This window comes from Carassius gibelio, chromosome B11 (assembly GCF_023724105.1).
Source record: "Carassius gibelio isolate Cgi1373 ecotype wild population from Czech Republic chromosome B11, carGib1.2-hapl.c, whole genome shotgun sequence".
NCBI classification, from domain to species: domain Eukaryota; kingdom Metazoa; phylum Chordata; class Actinopteri; order Cypriniformes; family Cyprinidae; genus Carassius; species Carassius gibelio.
In genome coordinates this window covers 15,008,153-15,035,915 of record NC_068406.1, presented here as the reverse complement: position 1 = coordinate 15,035,915, position 27,763 = coordinate 15,008,153, and the positions used below count along the sequence as shown (strand labels likewise).

General features: G+C 39.2%; 1 protein-coding gene across 2 annotated transcripts in view; it reads left to right on the top strand.

Moving 5' to 3' along the window:
- Window positions 1-27,763, top strand: part of LOC127968250 (ephrin type-B receptor 2) — a 132,306-nt gene that overhangs the window by 45,904 nt on the left and 58,639 nt on the right. Inside the window, exons 2-3 of one of the 2 annotated variants that reach the window (XM_052569312.1) lie at window positions 6,730-6,815; window positions 13,910-14,594. In XM_052569312.1, the coding sequence (XP_052425272.1) occupies window positions 6,730-6,815; window positions 13,910-14,594 (771 nt within the window). The remainder of the gene's footprint in view (window positions 1-6,729; window positions 6,816-13,909; window positions 14,595-27,763) is intronic. The other variant, XM_052569313.1, reaches the window with a different exon arrangement.

The following is a 27,763-nucleotide window of genomic DNA, read 5'->3' as shown; positions in this document are numbered from 1 at the left end:
AGAGGCTGTAATGGTTTTTAAAAATGGTGTTCTTTGAAAACCAAAACACACACATTAGCCCTTAGCATCTCACAAGTTGGCGGCACACCATCTAGCCTCCTTAACGGCAAAAACATATTTCGATACATGGAAGGACCCCAGCACTTAAACGGTTGGCAGGAAGAAAAGGATTTGGTAATCCAACATGATGTAAGGTCCAGCATTTGTGCTTTGGAGTAGTGATCAGTTGGAAAGGCAGTTTGTCTGTCAGCTCTCTCCATCGTGTTGTCAGACACAGCCAATCATCTGAAGCTGGATCCTTACAGGCAAAAAGGGCTTGAAGAAGGGAAAGAGTGAGTGCGAGTGCAGCTTGCAATTACCATTTCGTGGTCCCCTTGTGAGGCACATTCAAAGTAAATAATTAAGCTTTTCACTGAAGAAACATCAACCCATTTAAACGAGCTGCTAAAGAGGCGCTTGGATTGATTTGAGGGACTGGCCTTGAGACAAACACGAATTAGAGAGTAGCCAAGGACATCTCACTTGTTTAGTGTGTGTGTGTGTGTGTGTGTGTGTGTGGAGCTGTCTGTCAATGTGTGTGATTGGGAAATAAAAAGTGTGCAGTGTTTTCTATATTGCTATAACTCTTTTTCAACCTTTAGTGTCTTGAATAAAGTGCTAGTCGGCTCTGTAAGGATGGAGAATTATGGTACCCCATCCAGTGTTGAACCCTGGGAATTCAGAGCTACATCATTGTGTCAAGCAGTCAGGAACGCTCCGCAGACTGTGTGGTAGTATATTTCACAAGGAACCGCGTGCTGCCAAAATCGGCCGCCCGCTTCCTCTTCCTCTGAAACACACTGATACTCTCTGTTGGCTGAGTCCACTTTTTTATTTCTGTCTGCCCTGCCACATCACTCCACACTTTCCTACATCATCTTCATCATCATCATCTAACCCCTAAATTCAGCATTTAGTAGCCCGATGGTAATCCCAGAGCATACATAAATCTTGTTCATTAATCTATCTAAAGTGCAACAGATTCTGGTTTCTTCTTCTCAATCCCCTGAAGTAATGCTGGTGGGGTTTGGGTATCTGCCATCTTCCTGGATTAAAGCCTTGCTCTCATGCACGTTATGGGTGCCGTATGCTCTGGCATACGGACTCAATTACCATACAAAGCTATTCTGTAATGCGCCAGTTATATGCGCTCCACCTAATTGACCCTTGTTGTGCTGAAAGGTTTCTGGATGGCTAGGGGCACCTCAGAGCTGCGGAGTGAAGCTCACTCATCATTCCAACCGCTGGGGCCTCTGCCCTTCAACGTGACATATGAACGTCATTATCACATACACATGCCACTCGGATAAAATGGTTTCTCCGGACCACTTTGCTAAATTGCAGCTGGATTCTAGTGTTGCATCGATTCTGCTTTAATTACCTCTTCTGTGGTTTCTTGTCATGTAAAAGTATTAGCTTGGGCTGAATAGTGGCAACAAAAATGCGGTTATCGGTCACATGCCCTAACAACTTGTCTCAAATCTGATGTGTTCCTGACCCAAGGTGTGTCTTGGTGAGAACAGCGTGAGGTTACATGCCCGTGAAGAACAAATGGTTGCGTAGTGAGATGACTTCTCTAATCTTTGCTGGAACATGTGCCTAGAGTTACTGGCCTGTTTCTGTGCCAGTACATTTTGATATCAAAGGATGTGCAAATCTTACACCATACTCCTCTTCATCAAGACAAACTTGAGAATAGAGCAGTTACTCATAGATTGCTTAATTTTATATTGGGGTGGGAAAATCATAATCATTAGCCTTTATTTTATCAAAATAATAAGGCACGTTGAGAATCAGTATGGTATTAGTGTCCAAAGTGCTTTGTAACACTTTACAGTAGAGTTCATTAGTTAAGACTATGGTTTAAATAAACATACAGTAAGTAGTACTAATTAATTTCTAGTAGTACTAATAAAGTATTAATTATTCATTACTAATTATTCATTACTTGATTCTTTTGAATGGTGGTATGTATAATTTAACATTAACCAAGATTGGTAAATTTATTGGATCTTCCACAATGAACAAATGTAAAATTATTTGCTAGCAGCAGTGCTAACAGTGTTTCTAGCTGCTGGTTGTGAGTCACCGATGTGAATTTGACCTGTTTGGAAGCCATTGCTTGTTTGAAGCACTGTCATGTGCTATCCAAGGGCGAGGGGAGGTTTGTTAGGCATTCGCTGCCAAAATGTTTCAGTCAGTCTCTGCATATCCACCTCTGCAAGTTTTAGAATAACAATACCTTAGTCTTCTGTCATAACTAGCCCACCCACGTAATTGAGTTAGAGTCAGCCCAGCCAGTTTCTCCGGAAGCATTCTCCGGAGAGTATATAAAATCAGACACTTGTATTACAGATATTAGAGATTTTTAGGAAATAGAATTATCATCCAAAGGCTTGCTATTTATCATTCCATGTCGACATTTCTTGATGCAAATTTGGAAACAGGCCCAGATTCAAGGTCACTGAATGTATATCTATGACTGTGTGAAGTGGGTACAGAGTCCAGTGTGTGTGTGTGTGTGTGTGTGTGGCATTTTGCGGTCTACAGCTCAAACCTTAATCGCCTCCCCAAATAAACAGACCCTCCTGTTAATGATCCATGTAGCCATTTTACACGGCAGTGTTCCCCAAATAACTTTCTGTGGCCTTTTTAAAAGTAGGGATTTTAACAGGTGCCACTTTTTCTGTCTCAGGAGCATCGCTACTGACCAATCAATCTACCCGGTGGTAATCCCTGGTCTGAAAGGATCCTGTTTCCTATCAATTAATGTAGACTAGTGTTCAGAGACTGCTTTTGTTTACAGCCTTGCGTTGAACAACTGGCCAATCTAACCTTCAAATTAATGCCATGGTGCCCTAAAACCCAGGGTTTGGGTTATCAATACATAATGCATGATTTGACTGTATTCTGATTCAGAAACGCTTTGTTTGATTTAGGGCTGGGTATTGAAAACCGGTTCCAAAATCCAAAAAAAAAAAAAAAAAAAAGGTAAAAAAAAAAAAAAATGGATCTTCTTGACTGAATATATTTAATACTTTTAATTAATTAATCTATATTTAATTTATGAAAATAAATCTATGCAGTTTTTAAACCTTTAATTACAGTTTCTGTAACTGAAATTTGGTTCAGTTGTATTTATGTATTTATGCTATTGATAATTGATTTGATTGTTCCAATTTTATTACTAACTGTTTACTTGTCTTTAACACTTACAATATTTTACATTTAGATTAGTTTAGTTGTTTTTTTAAAAGCATAGAAAAAGTTCCTCTTGTAGGCCTAAGTATTCTTTAGGCTGCTAATTTTTGCTCATGTTATAAAGACACAGAATAAATGTTTGACATTGAAGTTTTTGTCTTTATATATATATGTATATATATATATATATATATATATATATATATATATATATATATATATATATATATATATATATATATATATATATATCGATATGCAGAATCTAAATCGGAATTGCTAAAATGCAAACAATACCCAACCCTAGGATTTGTATAAACAATATGCATCTTATGTGCCTTTTAAAATAAATAAACAATGTGCCTTTAAAATAAGCAGCTATACTAGTTGCACTGTATGCGTTTATTTCACTTACAAGGTTCATGAAAGTAATTAGTTTTTCAGTTCCATTGCAGTACATGTCGTTGTTTCTTATTAATGCATAAAATTTGGACCACAAACTCTGGTAAAACATCACTAAAATGAGCAAAACGTATGAGCAAAAGGTATTGAACTCCATCATAATAAGAGAAGATCTCTCACTACTCTGTCAGAAAGCTCCTCCCACCATCACTTATTCACATTGGGGAAATGCACAGTTCCAAAAAAAATCACTCCTGTTGAAAAGCTTAAACTCACGTGTCCTCCTGGGTCTTACAATGGCTGAGATATCACTGTGCAATGACTCAAGCTTATTCATAGGCCCGGGTTGGAATGTGTTGTCACGTCCAGATATGGTGTGAGTGTAAACACATTCAGTCCTCATGGTGCCACATCCACTACTCTCTTCAAAATGTCCACAAGAGAATCCCAGGGAGCCGACTGACACCTCTGGTTTACCTCGTCACAGAAGATGAAGAGCTGGAAGCAAGACGTAACAGTGAAGTACGGCCGTAACTGCAGGGAGTCATAAATCTCCAGTTTGGCTCTGCGTAAGCAGAGGCCTCTGGTTGAGAGGGTTATCCATCGCAAGGTAAAGGACAGACAGTGCATCACTCTTCCAGACTGCAAAAAGCAGGAGCTTATAAAGCTTATGAAGGGGAAAAAACGTTTACCTCACTGCTTATCAATGCACTCACGATGCTTTATAAAGAACCACATGCCCACAAGTACAGCATGAGGTTAGGAAATTCACTTAGCCACTTTTTTTTCAATTCCTTTGTTTAAGAGCTATGATTGCATTTATTTCTTCTGTGTACCTCTGTGTACCAACTGACCACATTTTTGGTTTTTATGAATGGACATGCAGACTAAGTTTCATGAGACTGTGTGTAAATTCTAGGTTTAGTGGTAATCAAATGTAATTTAGCTTCGAGATGGAATATGTCCTTTTAAAATAAATTGGACCCACCTGTAGTTTGTTCATTAAATGCTTTGGTTTTTCCTGGAATATGATTCAGACTCACAGGGAATCTGAAGTATAGAGACATGCCCAAAAAGCTGCATTCCTCCGCACGCACAGCCTCAAACGGTACGCTTACTGTTTTCCTTCAAAAATTGCTGTCGTTTTCAAGGCCTCGTCTTAATTGCAACCAGCATTCAAAAACACATTTAAAACGATCAAATAGCCTAATGCAAGATTAATGAAAATTCTGTAAATGAATAAGTATTTCCAATAGCTAAGACTAGTAATTATGTTGGCTTCAAGCTGAGCCTCTGAAAGACGTTTTGTACGCTGATGCTTGTAAAAGGAAGTCGGAACAGCTGCGTTAGACTGTGATAAAACCCAAACTTCCTCCGTTTCTATCAAGCTCCTTTATCTAATTCCCTCCAAAAGTTCAACAACTTAGTCGTACTCTAATTACTAGAGGAAATTAATTAAGCCATCAATGTGATAACATGAATTATTCACATGGGATGACTGACGGCCAATCTGAACTGAGAGCTATCATCCCTGTGCCTCTAAGGACCCCAGACAGCAAAATGTGTTCTCTTTGACCCCAATTACTTGATGTTCTTTAACGCCAACTAATCAGCAGAAGTAGAGTAACTGGCCTCCAGTAACTATATTTTATCCCCAACCTAGCAGTCTTAGCACAGAAATAGTGGGTGAAAGCCAAGCTAATCTTGTTGGTTGAAGGTCTGACCTGACAATGAGCAGCTCGAGTAACTGACGGAATCATTGAGCTGATTTCTGTTGAAGCAAATGGTCATCTTTCATCTGATTATAATCATTCCCTTTTCAGTTGCCTCTTAAATCTGCTCTCCATAAAATGCATGTCCCTATATTTCTACAAACTGTAGAATATTAATGTTTTATCTAGGTGAGAAGAGTGTATGAATTTTTTATGTGCACAGAGGGCTATTTAAGGAGCTCTGTGAGTGAGAACTGATTTAAAAGCCATTATATCCATGCTGAATATTGATAAGAGGCAGCGCTGCGCCTGTTTGGCGAGTTCATAACTGCTTTTTTCACATTATTCGGTATATGTATAAAAATGTGTGGATTTAGCAGCAGCGACAAGCACACTATAATACATTTTTCCCCATCTAAAAAATATTGGGCAGCATCAGAATTATACTTTAGTCACAATAATCGAAACCCAACTACAATATGTTTTAAACCAGCTTTCGAATTTGGATGCGATACGAGCATACCAAATTCCCTTCGGCGTGAAAATACTGACTTTTTACAGGGCTTTCACATTCTGTACGCCCATAAATGGTGTCCCAAATTGTGTACTGTGATAAGAGGAGTCAGTCTGAACACAAATGCCGCTTCTCTCATGGCTGGAACGATGCAATATGCATATCTGTGGATATCCGTGCACATTCCCCTGCAGTAGCATACGAAAGTCTGTGAAAGATTAGCTATTCCCAGTATCAATAGGCAGCCATATCATTATTGAAAGTGTCTCTAGTGGTTTTCTCATCGCTGTCCAACTGCTAACCTACATTCTGTACCCCCATATAACCTCTGCAGCGGTGAAGCCAGATAGTGGGCTGTTGTCTCTAAAATATCTTGGCTGAATCACACAGCAGGGAAGCAGAACCCACTATTTCCTGCTCCCTTTTTGATTTTTTTTTACTGCATTTTTCATCCTTACTACTGGAGACGGCTATAATATTGAAACAGATTTAAGGCTGATTCGTGTCCAATGTGTTGATAGTATTTTATGGAGCAGTTGGTTAAGTGGTATCGCAAGCCTCTATAAATGTCTGGATAAAGAATGATGTTAATGCATAAAAATGTATGAAATATTCATAGCTTATTATACTTCCCCAGCATTTCCTTAGGCAAAGACTGAGGATAAAAGCCGATCTGAGTTTATTTGTAATTTAGGAACCTCTTGGAAATGCTGGAGACACCAGTAGCAAGTTCCCTCGCTCCGTTTATTGAAGATTAAAGATAGATTGCTACAGTTTTTTTGGCTGAAATCTGTGCAAGAACTCAAATGTGACCCGGACATATCCTGTTTAACCTTTATATGTTTCCTCCTGTTTCCACAGAAATGTTGATGGACTCCACCACAGCGACCGCAGAGCTTGGCTGGACAGTATATCCAGTGTCCTCAACAGGTGACAGCAGTGTAAGCGTAAGTTTTCTTTATATTAACAGATTTATGAGGTTGCATGAAACGATCCATTAATGCTTCTTCTCTAGCAATTGTGACAGAAACTGGATGTGAATCCTTACCATATAGTGCCATAAAGACAATGTTTCATTCATCTAGGCTCACGCCTGCTCAGCACCCACTAGTCAGGGAGTAATTAATCGCCTTCTCCCCCACACCAGGATCTATGTTCTTTCCAATGGATCAGAGGAAGAAAAATATGTTCCTGAGTAATTTGATGGTGTATTTCTGAAAAACCACCCCCTGTTTTATTCAATTATTTATGCTTCTGTGTCTGTTTTGGGGGGATGGCTTAAATTATACCATTCCATGTGTCTGGAAGCAGTAAAATAAAAATGGAAGACTGCGAGAGAGAGAGAGAGTCTAAAAAAGTGGAGCAAGAAAAGAGGATAGAAGGCTGACAGTGTGGTTGAGCAACTTCAAAGTTCTTCAGATATCATTTTGCTCACCATCTTCTCTTCGAACCTTAGGGCATGCAGCCTTTTTTTCTGTGCTGATTGGAACAATCAATATAAAAGAACAAAGAGGTCCGGTGTCTCCGGGTCTGAGGCTCTGGATTCAATAAGATTCACCACTCCTTTTCCCCTATAACAAAAGAATTACCGAGCTTTGCGTCACCATATCTTTTTCATCTTTACAACTGCAAAGGTTTAACCAAACAACTTCAAAAACCAAATTGTTTCAGTGCCACAGCTAATAGCTAGATGGAATGACTCAATGTAAAGTGTGAAATGAAATATGGCTCAGATGCAAAACATATTGCCTGTTTTGACACATTCAGAAACGTACGGTAGATGTCTAAAATGGCCTCGGCATCTCAGAGGAAATGGATTCTTCAGTGAGGAATGCTGCTGAGCTGTCCAACTTTCCATCAGATTAATTTTTTTTTCTTTAGTTATTCTGCTGTCTGACGCCACACATTTACAAAGAGCATATACATTTTATATGATAGGTAAAAACTGATACCCTGAACGCACTGTAAGTCGCTTTGGATAAAAGCGTCTGCTAAATGCATGAATTTAATTTTTAATTTAATTTTTAATTTACATTTTCTTAAATTAAATGAGATATAGAGAACAGTCATAGGAAGACACAGCACACTTTACTTTAGTCGGTGAATGGCAGTACCTCACAGAAGCACTAAACAGGTGGGATATTGTAAACCTTATAAAGAGAAAGGCCTTAGGTTATTGTCTTACACCCCTGCAGAGCCTTGTGGGCTTAACTAAAGTATCAGTGTCAGTCAAAATATAGAGCGCTCCATCAACAGTTGACTTTCATGCCACCAAATAGCTTTGCAAAACAAACCCCTGTTGCTGAACTGTCAAGGAGAAAAAATCCAGATGTGGTTCGTTCACTCATTCATGCTTTCATCCACACGCATTTGTGACCTGAATTTATACTAAACCCTGTGATGTTTAACGCAGGTGGAACATAGAACAGTGTAATTATGGTAATAAACAACTACATTAAAGAAATATTTATTGCAACCCTTTATCACAGCCAGGTGTGAGGAGTGCTTACTTCATGTGCTTTCTGCTGTTATTATGTTCGACTGTACTTAGTACTCCTCTACATAGAGGCTTGTTTGGACCTGCACATCACTTCAGCTTTTCAAATTCTGTTATTCCAGATATTGTTTTATCATTTGAAGACCCATTTGTAGAGTCATTCAGCAATTGATTTCAGCAGCCTAATAGAATCAGACACATTCTTCATGTTTACTTTAAAAACAACAAGAAAGTAAGCGGTAGAGAAAAGGTTAAGTTTGAGAGCAATTCAAGCGGCGTTATGTGAACCTCTTCATTCTTTTAACCTCACAGTTTAAATCAACAACAAGCTTAAAGTATTTTCATTTTCCTCAAGGGCACTTCATAAATGCTTATTTCATCACGTTAAAAGGTATATAAACACAATTTTCAGTTGTTTTACAGCACTGGGAGCATTTTATGTAAAGACTGGTAGGACATAAAGAGTTTATTTGGGATGACATATTGTTGATTTGTAACTGCTATGGTGTGTGCACATCCTCACGAGGCTGCAAATTAAGCAATTACCGGCTTAGTCAGAGAACAGCATTGCAGGAAACATTACAAGTGTGTAAATGTCACCATGTTCCAACTATGTTTTGGTCATGGATCTAGACTTGCGGCTTACTGATGCAGAACATGAAAATAAGCCAGTACATTTGTGTAACGAATCACTGTGATAGTGTGGCCCTCACTAGACTGCCTCCAGGTCCAGATCAGAACTCCCTCATTAATCATCTGTGACTGTATTTGCATGCTTATAATCTGCTACTGTCTGTTTTGCAAGTAATAATGAACAATGAAGTGAACTTTGATACTGTGGGGGGATTGCATGCTTACAAATGCCCTCTGTTAAAGGGTTAGTTCAGCCAAAACTATAAATGGTTGTCATTTACTCACCCTTGTGCCTGTTCAATCCTGTATTATTGTCTTGGAAAATTCTGAAGAGTGCCTCTTTTAAATGCCCTCCACCCCCTACCCCCCACACTCACAGTAAATGTCAATGGGCTCCAAAACTACATTTTTCAAAATATCCCAGGGTGGATAGTTCATTAGGGTGGGTAAACAACCCATATAACTTGCCATAAAATCATGTAGTTTGAATATTTTTGATTGGCATTACATTAGACGTTTCAACCGATGCAAACCGCAAATCAGAAAAGCCTTAGAAAATCATTTGGTTCAAAAAATGTCCTGAAACCAGTTCAAACCACTGTGGACTGATCTATAAACCAACATTTTATCATTCTTTTTCAGGCTTCCCTCATCAGGGTATTAAATCTTTGTGTGGTCACACGCCAGAATTGCATAAGCAGTCCTTTGGCAGCATGACACTTTTGCCATGTCCTTGATTTCTATGAGATATGTAAACATGATCCACATGCATATAGATAGACACAAGGGTTAAAGGAGCAATAGGAAGCTTGTTTGTCTTTCTTCACATGTTGTGCATTACCAGTGAATAGAGGTAATTGAAGCTGACTGCCAAAGATGGCTTAGTTTGTAGGTCGCCTTCTTTTTTTTGTCTCTCTCAATCACTTTCTCTCCCTCTGTCAATCTTTCTAATAGTGGGAAGCTCAGTATCTCGCTTAGGGTTGTAATCCCACTGCACTTTAGCTGAAATATCCGGATGTCATTTGTCCCGCACGTCCCCTCAGGACAAATGTCTCAATGCGATGCTGTCAGATTTCCCACAACTGCAAATTGGGAAACTTTCCCTCAGGAGCTGTCATACATGCTCCCTTTTGCCCCTCTGTGTGAATTATTTATTTATGCAGATTTACTATGTATTTCTTTGAGTCCAAGGAGTGCTTCGCCACGAGATGTGGAGTCAGCAGATTTCACTGAAGGACTCATCAGCACCGCTCGACTAGTTATAAATGCTCGAATACAAATGACAGCCCTGGGAGAGCTTTAATTGCTGGCTTCATGTAAACTTCATAAGGTCCTGACAGTTTATTTGTAAAAGACGCTGAAGTCCAAATACAAGTTCAGAGTCTTGTCATAGTGGCACAATTAATATAACACAAAAGCTTGATCGTGGCCAACTTCTGCGTCCCCTGGAGCGATCCTTTTTAATTCAGCACAAGCTCGTGCCTTCGCTCTATCCGGGAAAACCTCTGTCTAGGAGACTTATAGATCACAGTTCGGTTGTGAACTTTCTCTCGTCTTGGGTGGCGGGGGAGTTATCATTTCTAAACTTCTGTCTGCAAGAACACTGTGTCATTTATCACAGGGCTCTTTTTCCCAGTGCAAGTTACAAGTTTAATTCACTTCACTTGCTTTTTGACTTACTTATTTTTTTATCATGATTTATTGAAATGAGTAACTTCGCCGTGTTGAAGCGACTGTTTACATGAGATTATTCATGTAGCTAAAACATTCTGTTTGCCAAAGTGTTATCATCATCATTGAGGATTCCTTAAAGGACGTTTAGGGAGGACACAGCCTTACATTCAGAAACAGAAAGATGGAGGGGCAGAACATTTGCAGGAACTGTTTTTATCTTGATAAATACCTATGTTGTAGATTCTTACCAGGATGTTTTGTTCTGATTTTTCCCCCAGGTGGACCACACAGAGTTTGAGAGGATTTATGTGCCACACTTTATTGTTTAGCAGGGTTGTGCACCATTCAGAATTGAATTCAAATTTCAGTGTAATGAAGTGGCATTAAAATGAATGAACCAGGGATTGTTCAGATTTAAACTATGAACTATAATAATAGTCAAGAATATCTAGTTGCCTGCAATATCTAGTTGAACTATCACAGGACAGTAGAGTAATAGAAGAACACCGACTCCATTTAGTCTGTCTTGTCATTACTGAAAGACTGCAGATCAGGACCATGTGGGGCACACAAGTCCCAGGTGTGTTCTCATCCAGTGGACTGAGGTTCAGGTTTCTGCACTAGCAGTCTCAGTGGGTTCTCCTTATTTGCTTGTGACCCTCAAAGCAAAGCTTGAGCCTTTATACTTTATTGTGTTTGTGATTTTTGTATCTGAGTTCCAATTAATATTGACACGAGTGGTGCACCACTGCGGAAGGCTCTGACCTCATAACATAGGCTTCCAAAGAATGTTACACATTATCTACAGTTTCAGAATGAAGTGTACCAATGGTGTTTCATTAATCACCTCTCTAAATCCATAAGCATTTTAAATTGTCTCATTTATATTTCGCCTGTCAAAATACTAAAGTCTGTTCGCATTTAATAAATAAAGTGATTGATTTTAATTACTGAATAACTGTGCTGAAAAAAAAAGATCTCTACTGTTCAGTTTTCACTACCATTTATTTATTTAACAAATCGAAGTGCTGACCTGCCATATAGCTAAATATTGTCTGAGCTGAATCCTTCATTTACATCTTAAAACACATGGTCACCGTTGAGTCACACAATACTGAAAGTTCAGGTGAAAACCTTTGGAAATTGAGATGTTTCTTTTAATTTCACACTCAGTGCTTGATCGCTTGGCTCTTATTATGTCTCATTTGGTTCTCCTCTTTGCCTCTGATGAAAGAATGACAGAGAAGCCGAGACAGCACAAAGGGAGGCCTTCCATTTAAAGGCCGTTTGTTTGGAGCGTCTTTAACCCAATCCTTTCCATTCCATACTCGCTTACTCAGTTTCTCATTAGGGACATTGCTTATTTATTAATTCTTTTTAAGAACAGACCACAAACAAGAAGATTCTGCTCTTCGTCTTGTTCATTCTCACCCTTCTCTCTGGTTCATGGAAGAATGTGTCATCCTTAAGAAAGGTGGCAAGGTCAATGGCTGCCAGTGACCCAAGAAACATCTGGCTGCTTGAAAGGACTGAACCAAAGTGATGGAAAAGTTCATTTTATACACAAAACACTGTGCAAGTGTTAATGACCACAGTCCTATCCAGAATCATTTCAGTTCATCTCATCCAAATAATAGGGGCATGGGAATAAAGAACAAAAGCTGCGAGGAAAGAAAGCTGCTTTAATTAGTGCAAGATCATTTGATAAAATGGAGGTCCTGGACGGGCCTGACTTTCTCCCCCAGCCTGTCAAAACTCTGTTAAAATCCTTGTTAAGCAGCAACTAATTTGGGAAATTATGTCAGCTGTTAAGTGAAGAGTAAGACACTCGAGGGGAGGGTGATTATGGGAGGGTTGCTGGGCTTCGAAGCTGTAGTGTGGAACCTTATTTTAAGGTGAAGAAAAGGACTTTCCCTGTTGGACAAGGTCAAGACTTCTGCGACTGCTGTTTGAGTTGTTTAGCGCTGAAAGCCTGTGGCTTGATCGCAGGCAAGTTGGCTGAAAACCGCAATGGAGTCATCTGGAGTCACTTTAGGCCGAGCAGTGAAGTCCCTGGTGCATGTACTCTTCATGCTTTAGTGTGCACAATATATACTTGTAAATTTAACAAGAAGTCTCTTTCACTCTATCAACTGACTCTCCGTATAATTTGATTATCTTACATTTGTAATGTTTAGTGGGATGGAGTTTTTTTATGCACTACTCTGAGTTGTTACGTTAACGATCACTAGGTCAACTGGAGGGCAATTCTCTCCTCTTTTCTTTGCGTGAACAATGGAATTCAATGGTTGCTAAAGCTATTTGGTTACCAAAATTCTTCTGGTTTAAAATTAATGATAGTGAGAATTTTTGGATGAACTATCCCTTTAATGCATTTCTTCTTTTATTATTATTTGCCCTTTTTCTAGTTTAACTGTTGAATCAGCATGTTTGTTTAACTATGCTCTGTTGTTTTCTTGTTGCAAAGGAAATAATTTAATTATGCTAATGCTGGATTAATTTTTAAGCTGCCTGAAGACACAAAAGAGGCAGCACAAAAATAAATGAATGTGTGAATATCAAATATATAATCTTTATCTCTATGTAAGCTATATTAATAGTAGATAGTTTTTATGCTGCGCAAGAAAGCGAGTAAGAGAGATAAAAATAAATACCAACCCGAATCTCTCGGCACTGTCACATGGGGGTCTATAGAAAACCCCAGCCAAAGACAGCTCTCTGTATGAGAGTGCCAGGGCCTGTTGGCAGACAAGCAGGAGAATTTTGCTCTCTTTCCCACCTCATTCCTCCTGTGCTCAGTAATTTGGACTGTGCATATGGGGAATGCGGCTGAAAATGGCTCAGGTGCTCGTAAAGCCCTCCAGAGATCTGATGCAGAGATACAAACGGGTCTATAACATGATATTTTCTGCTGTCAGGTCATTTTACAATCTAGCTAAATGTAAGAAGGGATTGACTATTTGTAAACCAAAAGTACGTCTATATATTTACGAATTTATACAAATAGTTTTTAGTTAGGCTAAAGATTAGTTAGGCTAAAGATTAACCATGATACAAAATAAAGCATTTTCCCCAAAATGGAAGCTGCATATTAATTTGGTTTTTTACTTTTATATGAAATGAAAATAGTTTTAACCATAATTTAATTTATCTTGGTCTAAAGGCCAAAAATAAGTGAAAGGTTGCATGTAAAATCCCTCTTTAAACCTTTGCTTTCTTTTTTTTCTCTCTTTATAGTGGGAAGAAGTGAGTGGCTATGATGAGAACATGAACACCATTCGTACCTATCAGGTGTGTAATGTCTTCCACGCCAACCAAAATAACTGGGTGCGCACCAAGTATATCCGAAGAAGAGGGGCTCAGCGTATTCACGTGGAGATGAAGTTCTCCGTGCGAGACTGCAGCAGCATCCCAGGAGTCCCTGGTTCCTGCAAGGAAACTTTCAACCTCTACTACTATGAATCAGACTATGACACGGCCACTAAAGTCCATCCTCCATGGATGGAAAACCCTTGGATCAAGGTGGATACCATCGCAGCAGATGAGAGTTTCTCGCAAGTAGACCTGGGCGGACGTGTGATGAAGATTAACACAGAGGTTCGCAGTTTTGGTCCCGTCTCCCGAAACGGTTTCTATCTAGCCTTCCAGGACTACGGTGGGTGCATGTCGTTAATCGCTGTGCGGGTGTTCTACCGGAAGTGTCCTCGCACTATTCGGAACGGAGCAGCATTTCAGGAGACGCATTCGGGAGCAGAGAGCACCTCACTGGTGTCGGCGAGGGGAGAGTGCATCCCTAATGCAGAGGAGGTCGACGTTCCCATTAAACTGTACTGTAATGGAGATGGAGAGTGGATGGTCCCTATTGGCCGCTGTATGTGTAAAGCAGGTCACGAGGCAGTGGAGAATGGAACTGTTTGCAGAGGTAAGCACACCCTTCTGCTAATGTGTAGTGGTCTTGTCATGTTGCACAAAGCTCTTTTCATTTTAAGGTCAAAGCTGCTCCTGACCCTGAGTACTGAGGCGCGGAAAAGTCTTTGTTTGCTTTTTGATATCTGTCTTATTTTCAGTGCTCATATTACCATGTTCTCATATTTTTAGTAAGTATTTTAGTAAAAAGGCTAGTGCTGTCAAAATTAGTGCGTTAATGCAGCTTTATTTTCAATTTAATGGCGTTAAAAATATTTAACACAATTAACGCAGGGGCGGAGCTAGGGTCGGCCACTCCATTCACAACTGCTGCTTCTGTCACTTTTTTCTTGACAAGAATTGCATTTATTTATACGCAGAATGTCTTTACGACCACATCAAACTAGAGACTTTTTAGACATGCACTCCACTTCGCCTCAGCGCCATGTACTAGTCAAACCGTTTCCTGACAGGTGATAAGGGAGCTTCAGCAGAACATCAGAGATCAATGAAATGTGGTCAGATGAGAATTTTGTAAGGCCACATGTCAGTAAAAATCAATTTTCCTGACCTGTGAGCTGTTAAACTGTGCTCGTAGTGCATGCACAAATATGGCGGCGCGCTATAGTATGTATCATTTCATAGTAAAGCGTGAATGAAACTACGAGTGTGCGTGTCAGATCCATGTCCCACTCAGCAGCGGCAGTTCTTAAAGTAATAGCAACCAAATAAACTAATAACCCAGCTGCTGTGATGTCTGTTAATCAAAGAACAAAAAAATAGTAGTTTAAAGGATTCATAGTGATTCATAACTTTACTATATTTCCTACTTGCTGAAAGGCACAGGTAATATGACATTTATTATAATGGGTTATGTAAAGATTGTTTTAAGTTTACTTAAATTAGAAGTTGCTTTGTTGTTTCTTTTTGTAGATTGAGTCTGAAGTTATTGCAATATAAAAGTATATTGTAAAACATATAAGAGGATACTTCCTATCAAGCTGGGGTGCTGAAGCCTGCTGTTGATGTTGTGGTTTCACTGTGATATCCCATGCAACTCAAACATGTTGATGTGGATAGTGGGGTTGTACCCCCCCCCCCCACTTTACAGTATCCCTGTGCAGCATCAATGTAATCTGGCCCTTTCACAGCGTGTGAGCGTATTGATCGTTTCTTATCCAAACCCCAGTGCTCCTCTCCTTCAGCCTACCTCACCTGTAATTCAACTCGCTCTACAGCAGGAGCTCTCGTTTCGCCCGACGGCGGGTCCCGTTCCCACGGCAACGACAGCCTGCAGACAGGCTCCACGCTGACACAGACGACACAATAAAACGCCCACCTGTGTTTCAGACTCCCCCCGCCTCTACACCCACTCACACAGACAGACGCGCACACACCGTAAGCCTGGTTGTAATTACCACACCGGCTCCCCGTCTAGGCTGGGATGAGCTGTGATAATAGCCGCTCATTGCGAGCGCTAGCAGGGCGGCGCACTGCCGATATGCATTCAATGCCAGTTAATGAGTACAGTCACAATCCTTGCTCTGGAGCACCTGTCGATAAATCATTGAGCGGTCTACTCTAAATTAAAGAACCTATATAATTATACACATTTGTTTTTTTTTGACATACGAGTAATTTACTGAATTCTATGGATTTTAATATCCCAATGGTCTGCTCGGACTTGAGGTATCTCTGTAAACACCTGGGTTTATGAATGTAATTGTGAGCGACTAACGGAGAGGCTTCTAGTCAAATCAAACAAGCTGTAAAAAGCCTTGCATGTCACACTGTCACTGTTTTGCTAAAAGACTGTTACTCCTAGCAGAGAGAATAATGATCCTAATCACTGAGCATTTAGCTCATATTCATAAAGCCTTAGTGAATATTAATGTATTGAGGAATTCTTCATAATATTTTATGACAGCACGACCTGATAGCGAATCTGGGTGATAAAGTACAGATATAATATCTTTTCTCCATCTTGTATTGTGATTTATGCCAAATAATGTTAAAGAGGCACCAGTGCTAACAAAGTCCTTTCAGGCAAGTTCTGCCACTCGGCCGCCATCTTGGCAATGCCTCTGGGCAGCTATTTCAGACTAACAAGACCAGGCTCCTATCTAAATGAATGGGCAGAAAGTCAGAACTGCACTTTCACTGGTCACAGGGACATATAAACCTGATTGTATAGAAACAGCAGTAAAATATGATAAAAATCGCTGAAAATATTTGATGACTTTGCCCCAAAATAAGGTTTAAAACGCCTTTTTCCCCACAGGTTATACTTCTACTACGCATGCGTAAGGGTTCACAACACCAACTTCATTTACGTCTCTATCCAGAATGCTGGTGTCTTTTACTTAGAATGTCGGGTAACATATTTGTGGACAATATAAAATGCTTTAACTGGTAGGCTTCGCGTAGTTCTCACCCTCTTCTATGTGGATTCCATCTGATCTTGCACACACAAACTCGCTGTAGCAAAACCTCAACTGTGCGCACGCATCACTGGAACCAGATGATAGGCTTAAATGTTTCCCGGCTTGACTGTTAAAAGCATATGATTGGCTTTCCAGTGGGAGGGGCGGGACATGTGCATACAACTGCCATCTTTGCCGTTATGGGTTTTCCTTATATAGTTGTATGGAGGATTGAGGACGTGGCATGTCTCTTATAAATTGTCTTTGGTGCTCACCTTGGATCGGCACTCTTAGAACTAGAGAAAACTATGACAAAGTGTTTGATGAGGATGTGTTTTGAGGATATGGAAATAGCTGGATATGTTTGAAAATAAGCAGAAATACACTAAATTATTTCCTGAAAGCTCAAGCGCCTTAACTTCAGGTTGCTTGGATAGATGGATGGACGGATGTATAGATAGACAGACGTCATGAATCAACAAATGAACAACATTTTATAGCATTTTTTAGGGGAATTTTATTAAATTATTAATATATACAGTACTATGCAAAAGTCTTAGACCACTAGTATTTTCACTAGTTAAAAATGGTTTTAAATCAGTTATTTCTATCCCTACTGTAGCTGTGGTGTGTCAGTAGGAAAAATCAGTTTACATTTCCAAACAATGATTTTACTATTAATTGTAAAAGATTCTCTCAACGTGCGAAATTCAGATGGAGGGCAGGAAGTAAAAGTAAGAATGGATGAGATATTTTAAAGAGGAGTGATTTTTCTGAAATTGACTTTTTTTTAATACGTGAAAATACTAGTGGCCTAAGATTTTTGCACAGTATATAAAACACATAAATAAAATCTACTTCTAAATGTATTTGTTATAATTATTATTTTTTTTTCATATTAAATGTATATATTTATGCATATCCTAAATATTATATGTAAATGTATAATGCATTATGCTTCTTGAAATGTTTAACCGTATTAGTGCATATAAAATGTATCATTAACCAGGATAAATAAATTCTGCAAAAGTATTGCAAGCAAAGTTCAACCCTGGTGTAAAATGTTGTTGAACTACATAAATATAGAAATACATAGATGGACATATATATGTGGCCATTTCACAATTCCAATTCACACATTAATTGCAAGGAATCCGATTCTTCACTTCTGAATTTTGCTCTATCCTAGTTAGGATGCAGTCTATAATACTGAATCACTTTATAAAGACTTCAAGGGTTACTAGACTCAAAACTATATTTAGAAAAAAAAAGTTAGAAGAAAAACAATATAAAATAATTTAAGATGAAAAAAGGTTACTGATGGTGGTTGGACTTTATTATACATAAGCGGTTTTGATCGAGGTCTGCCTTCAATTCATCCAGCCATTTATCTCTCAGGAGGGGAAAGCTGATACCACTGCGTGAGACAATGTCAGGTCTGTGGTCAGTGGTCGGGGGATGGGTTGATGCAAGAAAGAGGGACTTTTTAAACTGCTGAGAGTCGGGAGTAATGAATTGATTTGTGAAAGATGTGTTCGCCGGGATGCTGCAGTATCCGTTTACGTTCTGGGTTGCAGGAGGTCATAAGATCTGCAGATGAAAGATCTGTCTCACAGCTACTTTCACAACTCCATTAACACTTTTTGCAGACACCTCGCTACGAACGAGCGCGTAATTACGCGTGTTTCAATTAAGTCTTCGGCAGCACTTTCAACAGATAACGATTCTTCAATGTAACGTCTGTCAAAATATTGACAACATACCCGTTTATTTATGCTTGTGATGGCATTGGCTTCTTGTTAGAGAATTGAGATCGTTTTACTAACAATATTAAATGTCTTCCCGGGGAGGCGCTGTAAGTAAACGAAGCAAGCCAGGTTCTTTTAACAGAAATGCCCTTTATAAAGGCAGATCTGATTTCGTTTCGAGCTGCATGAGACGGGGACCCTCTGGAGACACACAGGGTCTTGTTCGCAGAACGTGTTCATTTGAAATGGTAGTAGAATACTCAGTAAGACATAATAGGAGGCATGTTCACGGTTAGGGGCTCTAACTCTTCAAACAATACTCGTTTTTCACAAATTGTAATCTGACCACGCAATCTATAGAATACAGAGTTAGAAGTGTGAACTTTATTAATACATCTGTAACTATAGCCGACATATTGAATATATACTCCAAAAACATGACTTGTTTTCTTTTCAAATAATCTACAAATGACTTAAAAACATAATAATTAATTTGAGAAGCAGCACTGCATCTTAATACTGATATTAAGAGTTGTTTTCAGGGAATATGTTTGTAATATTTTGAACATGTTTTTGTCTTTCTCCGCTGACAGATTTTCTTTCTTCCAGTAGCTTAAAAATGTACCTGGAAAGAAAGACAAATATATGACGCATACCCATAAGCAGAAACATCAAATGAACACAAACAATTGCAACGGCACTGGGGACTTTTCTTGGTGAAAGTATTTTAAGCTACATAGCATTGTCGATGAAAGATTAAGTGCAGACCCTCCACCTGTTGAGACGTTCTCATGAACTTGAGTCTGATGAAAGAGAGCGAGCAGGTTTTACAGTGGTAAACATTACTCATACGTTCCTCAGGAATGTGGCTGTGCGATCCAGATCCACAGCAGTTTATTTATGGCTCTGCAACGATACAGCACAGTTTCCCTTCGGCTGAAATATGTGTCTTTCTGCATGAGCGTATCATTTATGGTATCCAAATTTCAGGCATTATAAACGGAAAACCCTCAAAGCTGTTGATTCTAAAATGCTACAGCAGATGACACTTGAGGAGGACAAAACGTAAATAATAATGCTTTGAATAATTTGCAGCCTGACTTTTGCTTCCAACCACAGCTTTGGGTTTGAATTATTTGGAGACAGTGAAGTGATGGCACATTCACAGGCAGAAGACTAAGCCTGGGGTTTGATGTAATCTCAATACAAAATTCTGACTACCAAAAAGACAGCCATGGTCGGATGATATAAAGGTTGAGGAAAGGAGTAAAGGACAGTGGATTCTCTTTTGAATTCCTGGTCCTGACTACATTACACATAGACAAGGCTTCAGCAAAGAAATCTTCACAATGCTCAGATACCACTGTGGCTTCTATTATTTCCCATGGCACATCTGCTTTTAATGATAGCTCTAATTGGCTAAAACAGCAAACGTGGGGTACTGTTATGCTTACGGTCAGCTTGAAATAAAGCAAAACAAACAGTTGTCCCATCGTAGTCTTTCAGCCCTCTGTGTTTAAATGAAGGGCTTTGCAGATACCCTTTCCAAACAACTAAATCTGTATAGAAATGTTTAACAAGATTTTTCCCCATGATAATTTTGTTTTTAACTATATACTGTATATATCAGTGTTGTTAACATGATAATGGAAATATAATGAGAGGTCATATACCTACATTTTTAAAGCATTTATTATGTTTTTTTTAAGGGGTCATCAGTGGCCCATTTCACACAAGTTGATATGATTCTTTAGGGTCTTACTGAAAAGTCTGTAGCATATTTCACATTTCTGGAGGTGAAGCTGGATAACAAATGATTGGCGTGAATATGGACACATTCAGGTAGATAGAGGTGTACATTCCCTCAGAAACAAAGTTAGTCCACTGCGTCTTCAGCGGTTCACATGTCGGGAGTAAATGAGGACTGCTGTGTTCATTATTACAACAGAACACCTTGATTGCTTAGGAGTCATTCTTGTCTGCATCTGCTCTGGTGGTGAAACAATGGTGGATTGATGACAGCTCACTCAGGGCGGGTTTAAGATAAAATGCCAGTCCAGTCTGTGCTGAAATGCTACTGTCAATCAAACAATCGAGGGAGGGGCCTGTCTGTGTTATGTCACACGGACAGTCATCTGAGATCAGCTCAATTTGAGAAAGAGGCAATGATTTAACGAGATAAGTACAAATGACTCAGGTGTAAAGGACTTCGAATATTTGAATTTTTTTATATCAACATTAATATCGATGTTATGATGCAATTGTTTTTGTTTGAGCCAATCGGTTTTTGAAATAACTTTTCTAGCTCTTTTTTTAAATTATACTTGAAATCTAAACCAAATTACAGTTAATGTGCTGAAGGTTTGTACAATAGATGAAAGACAATGAGTGTTTACATGCTCCCTCTCAATGTAATTGTAATGAGATTTTGGCAATATTGCGATTAAACTTATAAATGCAATACTTCAATTTAAATAATGCGATTAACTCAGAATCGCAGCAAGCATAATCAAAATATTCAGTCATGTAAACACCTTAATCGCAGTATTGCCGCTTTGACCAAAGTGCACATGTGCTTGTGACAAACATGAATGAAGTGACATGCACCTGTAATAATATGCAGATTAGAAATGATGATGAGGAAGAAAGCATCACATTTCTGGGGAAAACACAACTAGCCACCAGTCTGTTTCTTACCCTCATCCAGAAATGGCAAGTGGAACGCGATAGCAGCGTAGGCAAACAAATTGCCATCACATTTCTATGGCACCGAAAAAGCATAGAAGCATGTATGGAATACAAACATACAAATGTGTTTTGCTTTGGACGTAAATAAATTAAAACAGCGGCCAGTAACACACTTTCTCTTTCTGAGTCAATCATTTGTGCTGTGCAGTGGTGTATGCGAATAACGGTAGTAAAAAAAAAAATTCTTGGCGAATAATAAGAATAATGGAAATTGCATGTAAAGAGCTTTGCTCTTGACATGTAAATATCATGATGCAATTAGGTCCTTACTCTGATTATTGGAGATAATCAAATTTATCGTGCACATGTAAGCATAATGTAAGACCCAGCTCTAGTGCTCAATCTGTCCCAATAAAGTATTCAGTCACAAGCATTCATGTTATCCCATGTCCATGGACTGTAGTGCTGTTCCACTGAAGTGGCCTCTTACAGTACCACAGCTCCCCTTCAACACTTGTTCAAGCAATTTTCTGCATTATCTCATGCTGACGGACACATACACACATTTCAGAATAGCATGGCTGCAATGTAATACAAACCTCTCGACTTTCTTTTTGCGCACAATATGGCCTTTTTAGCAGTCATTTTCAGACAGCTTCAATGCACATGTGACCCATGGCACACTTTTATGGCTGAGCTCCTAACTACTCTGCTCTTGCCAACCCTCCAGTCTGGGCTCTAATTGGGAAAGTAAAGAACATTAAGCAGTGAAATTAAACCCTCTTCTACTGAATTGTTCACTCTAGAGCCCGACACCGGGAGTGGGAGTGTGACAAAGAGCTCAAAGTGCTCTTGGTGACAGCAGACACACGGTAAAGCCAACAAGTCGAGTCCTCAGACTTGATGCTCACAGCCCCGTGGCCAGAAAATAAAGATTCCTCTGCGCTAGCCAAGGATTAGGATCACAAGTACCATAGGAGCTGTCTACCCACCTACTGAGACCCAGGGGAGTAGTGATACACTTTTATTTCATGTTGCCTAGCCGTAATGGAGATTTCAGCTTGTCCAGGTGTTTTTTTCCCAGCTCTCTTTTTTTTTTTTTTGCATCGCTTCTTGAAGCAGAATAGATGTCATTTCTGAAGACTAAAGATATCCTCCCACTCACTCACCCACACTTGCTCCATTGAGAAGCACTCGTCATTTTTCTCTCAGCACATTCATCACTCCCTTGAAAGTGATAACGCCAGACTGAAACGACTGGGAACGGCCCAGAACTCAGCGAGCATTATGTGTTAACTTGTTCCACATGCATCTCCGAGCAGCCTGTCATTAGCTCACATCTCCACTGGGATTCTCATTGTTGGAGTCCCATGATCCTCAGAGGCTGTAATCACTATTCTGTGGCATCACTGATCATTTAAGGGGTATCTTTCATGGACACCTTACAAGTTTTTTAGAGTTGAAAATCAAAGGGTTAAGAGGTGTGGCTGATGGAACGGTTTCTTCGAGCACAACTAGGCTGAGGTGGAAAAGAGGTTAGGGCCTCGGTCTCCTTTAGAAGCCAGAATGCGGATGTTTTTTTTTTTTCCTCCCGCAAACACACCAAAGATCTCTTTCATCGGTTTTGATTCATGCTCTGACCACTGAAGGGCCTAGACATGATGCAGTATCAGTTCGTCACGGGTCGAAAGAAAAGAAACAGGGCATGTGTCTTCTGAGGATCTACAAGTCTGCGCTAACCGCTGGCAAATAACGAACAAGGGGTTACAGAAAGCGGGGCATGTTTTGTCACAAATACCATTCGATTCTGGGGAAGAAATCAGGATCAAATAGCAATACAGCTGTTGCGCCGCTACGACAGCAACTGGTGATGGATGAATTAAATTGACATGCAAGCCAATATAAATTGCAATTTTTTAACCTCGAGTGACATTTGAGGTTAGTGCTGGGTTAGGAATTTGTTACACTTCAAGCCTTTTTGGTAGATTTTGATAGATGGCTCTCATGCCAGTGCGAGGTTAGGTCTGCTATCCGTGTCAGGCTATCTGTGTCTTTGCTGCAGGATTCCTGTTGTTCGCACTTTGTTGACCCCCAGCTATCCAGTGAAGGGTATAGTCTACAAAGTGTGTCATTTGCCAATCCGTCATGTGACCTCACAAAGATCACTTAGACGATCTTGTTACACCGTATGTTAAGGTTTTACTTCAGAGTGATGGACTCCACATGTGGCTCAAGAGAACTTTTGAAAGGTTGTGCTCTTTCATTCTGAAAGGGGGAAAAATAGCTGGGTGTAATGTCTTGTATAAGACATTTAGTTACTAATGATTACTTTGAAAGTGACGTTTGACTTTTGACATGGTTTTTCTCTGGTGAAATATGACTGATTTATCTGTGAGATTTATTTTTGGGTGACAATAGTGCGTATGAAGCCTGTCTTTCTTGGAATGTAACCTTCATGGGGATCGATTTGCAGAGTAGTAATGGATTCTAAAATAAGAAACCGTTGCTGACAATAGGTCTCCCTACATGTTGCATCCAGTCCAATTTCTCATGGTGATTAAATATTAAACAAGAAAGTGGGTGAAGGGTAGAAGATAAGAGCATGTGTTCACCCCTTGACTGGATCCTCTGTAATGGACGCTTCACTGTTGGGGTGACGTACTTTGCTAATATCAGCTCGTCAGACAATGCAGGTCTTTCCTCTTGTAGAGTGCTCTCCAAAGAGCTATTTTCCTGAACGTACAATATTTTGTTGCTTTAAGTGCAGTGTAAAAGCTTTGGGAGCAAGGGACCAAAAGATAAAAGGCCAAAAATTGAAAAGTAAACACAAGCTATGAACAGTTAGTTGACTTTTCAGAGTTGAATAGAGCTCAACTGTTTTACTCAGTTACTGCTGCCAAACAACATGAATGATACTAGAGAAACAAATGTTTGCCATTAGTAGGATTTATTGGTGGGATTGTTTGTTTGGTGGGCCAACACATCTACAGAGCTTTGTTTGATAACACTACATAATTCATCCAAGCCATCAAAATGTTGACAGTTCTAAGTATTTGGGATTTGTTCTGTGACAAATTTCTGGGTTTATTACAACTTTTCAGTTTTAAAATCGAGCAGATTCATCTAAAATCCTTCTCAGAAAAGTTTAATGTCATACATATAATCAAACCTGTTGGGATTACTGTCAGATTATTCCCTGATCAGTAGCATGTATGTTACAATATCACCCTCCTCTGAAATGAACCACAGGTAGAGAGGACTCTTTTTTCTTTTTTTTGACTTAAATCTTTACAGGTTTGATGGGATGAATATCAAGACTCTTACTACAATCAGAAATGTTTTATAGCCTAAATTTATATAAAATGATTTATCTAAAACATTCTTTTTCGACATCAGTTATGAAAATGTAATTTAGATAAGCCACTTTTACCACTTTTTATGTCTATGGTATCTTAGGTGCCGCAAGCACAATATCCAGTTAAGAATCGGAGACTGAAATAGATTACAAATAATTAAACCGTCAATGGCTGGTCAAATTCCAGCCAGATTCTTCAGTTACGCAAGCTTGAGAATGTAAGATGTTCGTTGCCCCAAGCACTGCAATGCAAATTACACAATCTAATAAGCTATTCTTAGACACGGTGCACATCTAGAGCCCCGTGCTGGGAGACCGATATCTTCTCACCACCTCTGTGCTAAACTTTAGTTTAGGAAAAGGAGTTCATCTAGAGGATACCATCACATTCTCACCTGCTGTTTGCTTGAAGATGTATAAATCTAAATATGAAGCGAGTCTCCTTTAGACTCCATTTTAGAAGGGCTAAAGTAAATATACAGCAACTAATACAGGCCGTAGCCTGAGCTAATTCATGCCAAGTCCAACATTCTGCGGATACTAAATTCATCCCGTCCTAAGCAATGATTTGTTTCTCACTTGTCTGTGGTTTTATTTGGCACACTCCGACAGTGTCCTCTCAAAGAGCATTTGTTTATTCACAGAAACTGTCTGTTGCCTTCGTAGACGTCGTGCTTTGCCTCATGCTGCGTTGTTTCTGCCGTTTTGCAATTATGAAGGCCTTGTGGTGTACTGTAGTTTAAAAAATTGTTTAGTCATATACTTTCAGACGGATTTGCTTAAAACTATAATAGGCTAATGTATGAGCCAAAAAGACTAAGAAATAATGAGTACATATGTGGGCAAAATGAAATACAGTGCTGTGTGGTCCATGCAGCACGTCTCTGGAGTGCATTCTTCTGCAGCAGCACACATAATGAATAGCCTTGTGTGCCTAGTAAACTAGCATTAAATAGGTAATCCCTCTTTCAGTTGTCTTACAGAGTAATGCTCAACAAACACTCTGTGCATAAATAAATGCAGCAAATCATTTTTTTTTCTCTCTCTCTTTCTTTATGTTTGGATCTCAATGGGCACATACAGAATTGAATTGAATTTCTTGGCTTGCTTGCAGACTCACTGCAATAGAAAGCATACGTGCCGGATATCATGGAGAAAACAGATGACTCAATGATTCGCTGGCTTTTCTTCAGCATTAAAATCGTTAATATTTCGACCAGACTAAAGCCGGTCAGACCGAGCCCCGTTTGAATACACGATATCTCTCCTTGCATGTGGGACAGAGGATGGTTAACTCTGTTCTCATGAAAAGGAACATTCCAAGACTAATACGATAATACCCGGTTTCTAATGATGGAATAGAATGTGGGGTGGTAAGTGAGGCCTGGATGATCTCCAATTATGAATAGTGGCCTTGTGGATTGTGAGGTGCTTAGAGAGCTGCAGAATATGGAAACGGGAATCCCGTAAGGAGGCCACATGGTGGAGATGCTAGCTTGAAAACGTTCAACAGGTACCACTGCAAAAGACAGTAACTGTGTTGATGCAAAAGAACACATATTGTAAACTAATCTGGATTTATTCAAGAGAAAATGCACTCAAGTCCCACAGTCAATTTTTTTACCATCTCATTCATGTTTTTTTTGTATTTTTTATTTATATTAATTCTTTAATAAAACCACCAGAACTCACTCACTCCAAAAAAAAAAGAAAAAAAAAAAAAGAGACGGTCATTTCCGATGGTCACTACAGGCAGTGATCTATTCAGCATCATGCTACATCACACATGCATATATCCATGCATGTGTGAGACTGTATATGTATGCATATTCTTTTTTAGTCCAGTGTTGTCGACTCAAGGCTACTGGCACTGTAGTGGTATGTGGGGAGGTTTGGGCAGGGCGAGGAGGCGCCTGTACGTGCTAGTTGTCAAGGCGGCTTACTTTTCTCAAGCTAGTGCCAGCAGACTGTGTGGTGGCACCACAGTGGCTCACCAAACTGGCAGCCTGCTTCAGACAAGCAAGGCCGGCTTTAGAATGGGAGGACCGGCAGGAATGGATTAGAGCCTGTTATTAATGACTCTCTTTGTCCCTCTGGCATTTTGCAGGCTAAGTATGAAAATAAGGCTGCTGTAAAGGCTTTTTGGTGAAACCAAAGGGAAAGCATAAAAAAGGAAACTCATAGCTTTGGCCGAGACGAACCCAACAATGATAAATATGCCTCTAAGACCACATTGCTTTTTTCACAGTCCTGAGTAGTAGGCCTTGCTGCACGCTAACACTTTCTCAGACTGCCATTGACAGCATTTCTTCCTTGATTTCCTGTATCTATCTGTCCATCTGCTGGGGTGGCCAACACATAGAAAGAAATCTCATATGTTCACCAAGGCTGCGTTTATTTAATCATAAATGGAGTGAAGCGGTAATGTTGTGAAGTAATATTATAATTTGAAATAACTTTCTATTTTAATACTTTTTAAAATGTTATGCATTTCTGTGATGGCAAAGCTGAACTATCAGCAGCTATTATTCCAGTCTACAGTGTCTCATGATCCTTCACCAATTATTCTAATATGCAGATTCATGCCCAAGAAAGATTTCTTATTATCGATGTTAAAACAGTTGTGCTGATTAAAGAGATAGTTCACCCAAAAATGAAAATTCTGTCAATGATTACTCACCTTAATGTCTTTCCAAACCTGTAAGACCTTTGTTCATCTTTGGAACACAAATTAAGATATTACAGGTTTGGTTTATATATATATATATATATATATATATATATTTTTTTTTTTTTTTTTTCAGAATTGGATTCTTTGATGAATAGAAATGTATTTCTTTTGTAGTCTTTGATTAATTGAGTGTGAATATTCTTTAATTCAATTTTTTATTTTTTAATTTAATGCCCTTTGTTTATTTTTACATTTTCTATTTCTATGCTTTACTGGAAGAGCCCTATAGCTGGGGTGAAA